The 1,493-nt window shown below is 37.0% G+C and overlaps 1 protein-coding gene across 1 annotated transcript; it reads left to right on the plus strand.

Annotated features, from left to right (window-relative positions):
• Window positions 1-290: 290 nt before the first annotated feature.
• On the plus strand, window positions 291-833 carry LOC102853525 (butyrophilin subfamily 1 member A1-like; the record flags this gene model as incomplete). Its single annotated transcript, XM_006896250.1, has 1 exon — window positions 291-833. A coding segment is annotated over one exon (543 nt), but the record flags the coding sequence as incomplete, so codon positions are not given.
• Between the last annotated feature and the right edge of the window lie 660 nt (window positions 834-1,493).

A 1,493-nucleotide genomic window follows, 5' to 3' on the forward strand; every position in this document is an offset into this window, starting at 1 on the left:
TTCCTCTTATAAAGACACTTTTGATTACACTGACTTGATATGAATGATCTGGGATAATCTTGTCATCTCAAAATTGTTCATGTATTCATTTGTGTAGAATTCCTTTTCCCATCTATGTTAACATATGCACAAGTCTTGAACATTAAAACACTGTCATTTTAGGTGTGTGTCATACAAAATACTGCAGAAGATGAAAGATTTAGTGTGAGAACATAAATATCTTCCAGAAGTTCTAAAATATTTCCAAATAATATAGACATCTATGATCATACTAATTTTATCTTTTTAAGGATAAAAATATCATTATCTTTTCAGTGGATGTGACTCTGGATCCAGACACAGCCCATCCTAACCTTATCTTGACTGAAGAGAGAAGTGTAACCTGGGGAGAGGACCGTCAAGATTTACCTGATAACCCACAGAGATTTTATGCTGTTCCCTGTGTTCTGGGTCAGCAGGCTATCACCTCAGGGAGATGTTACTGGGAGGTGGAAGTTGGGAATACAAAAGCCTGGGAGTTGGGAATATGTAGAGATAATGTAATAAGGAAGGAGAAGATTGTCTTTAAACCTCAGAATGGGTTCTGGGTCATCAGGTTTTATAATAATGAGTACTGGGCACTCAGCTCTCAAATGACACCAATTACTACAAAAAAGAAGCCTGCCAGAATATGTATTTTTCTGGAGTATGAGGATAGACGTATTTCATTCTATAATATGGCAAATAACTCCCACATATATACATTTGATCAGTGCTCCTTTTATGGGTCCTTAAAACCTTTATTCCGGCTTTGGCCCAATGAGTCCAAGAATCTGACCATATGTCAAATCTGAAACAACATATTCTGCTATTAACCACATTCTCATTCCTGGTTTTGACAAAATCATAACATTCAAGGTAGTGAGAATTGCAATGTTTAATCATAAGTCAAATAAAATTAGAAGAGAATGATTTTCTTGTTTTCCCACAAATGTATCTCCTTTATAAATTGCCTTTTCAAAATTAAAGTGTTGGGTGTAAAACTGTGTCTTGCTTCTGGTATTTTCACTGTGTAAGACCTGAAGCACTTGCTGCAGAAGGTCAGGGACTGCAACCTTCAACTTGTATTGAAGTTCAATATCAAGAAAACAAAGATTCTTACCACTCAGCCAATTGGCAGCATTATGATAGATGGCAAAAAGATTGAGATTGTTAACAGCTTTAGTTTACTTGACTCCACAATCTTGGTCCCAGCAGCCAGGAAATGAGAAGATGAATAGCATTGGGAAAGTTGACTGTCAGAGACCTCTCCAAAGTACTGATGAGCAATGATGTAAATCTGGAGACTAAGACCATGCACTTGCTATGAATCAGAAAGCTGAACAATGAGTAGGGATGATAGAAGGAGAATTGATGCATTTAAGCTGTGGTGTTGTAGAACCGTATTGAATATACCATGGACTGCTAAGAGAATGAAGAACTTTGTCCTGGAGAGGGTAAAACAGGCTACTCCT

The sequence above is a fragment of the Elephantulus edwardii genome, unplaced genomic scaffold (assembly GCF_000299155.1).
Source record: "Elephantulus edwardii isolate Elephantulus edwardi_28Jun2011 unplaced genomic scaffold, EleEdw1.0 scaffold00184, whole genome shotgun sequence".
NCBI lineage: Eukaryota > Metazoa > Chordata > Mammalia > Macroscelidea > Macroscelididae > Elephantulus > Elephantulus edwardii.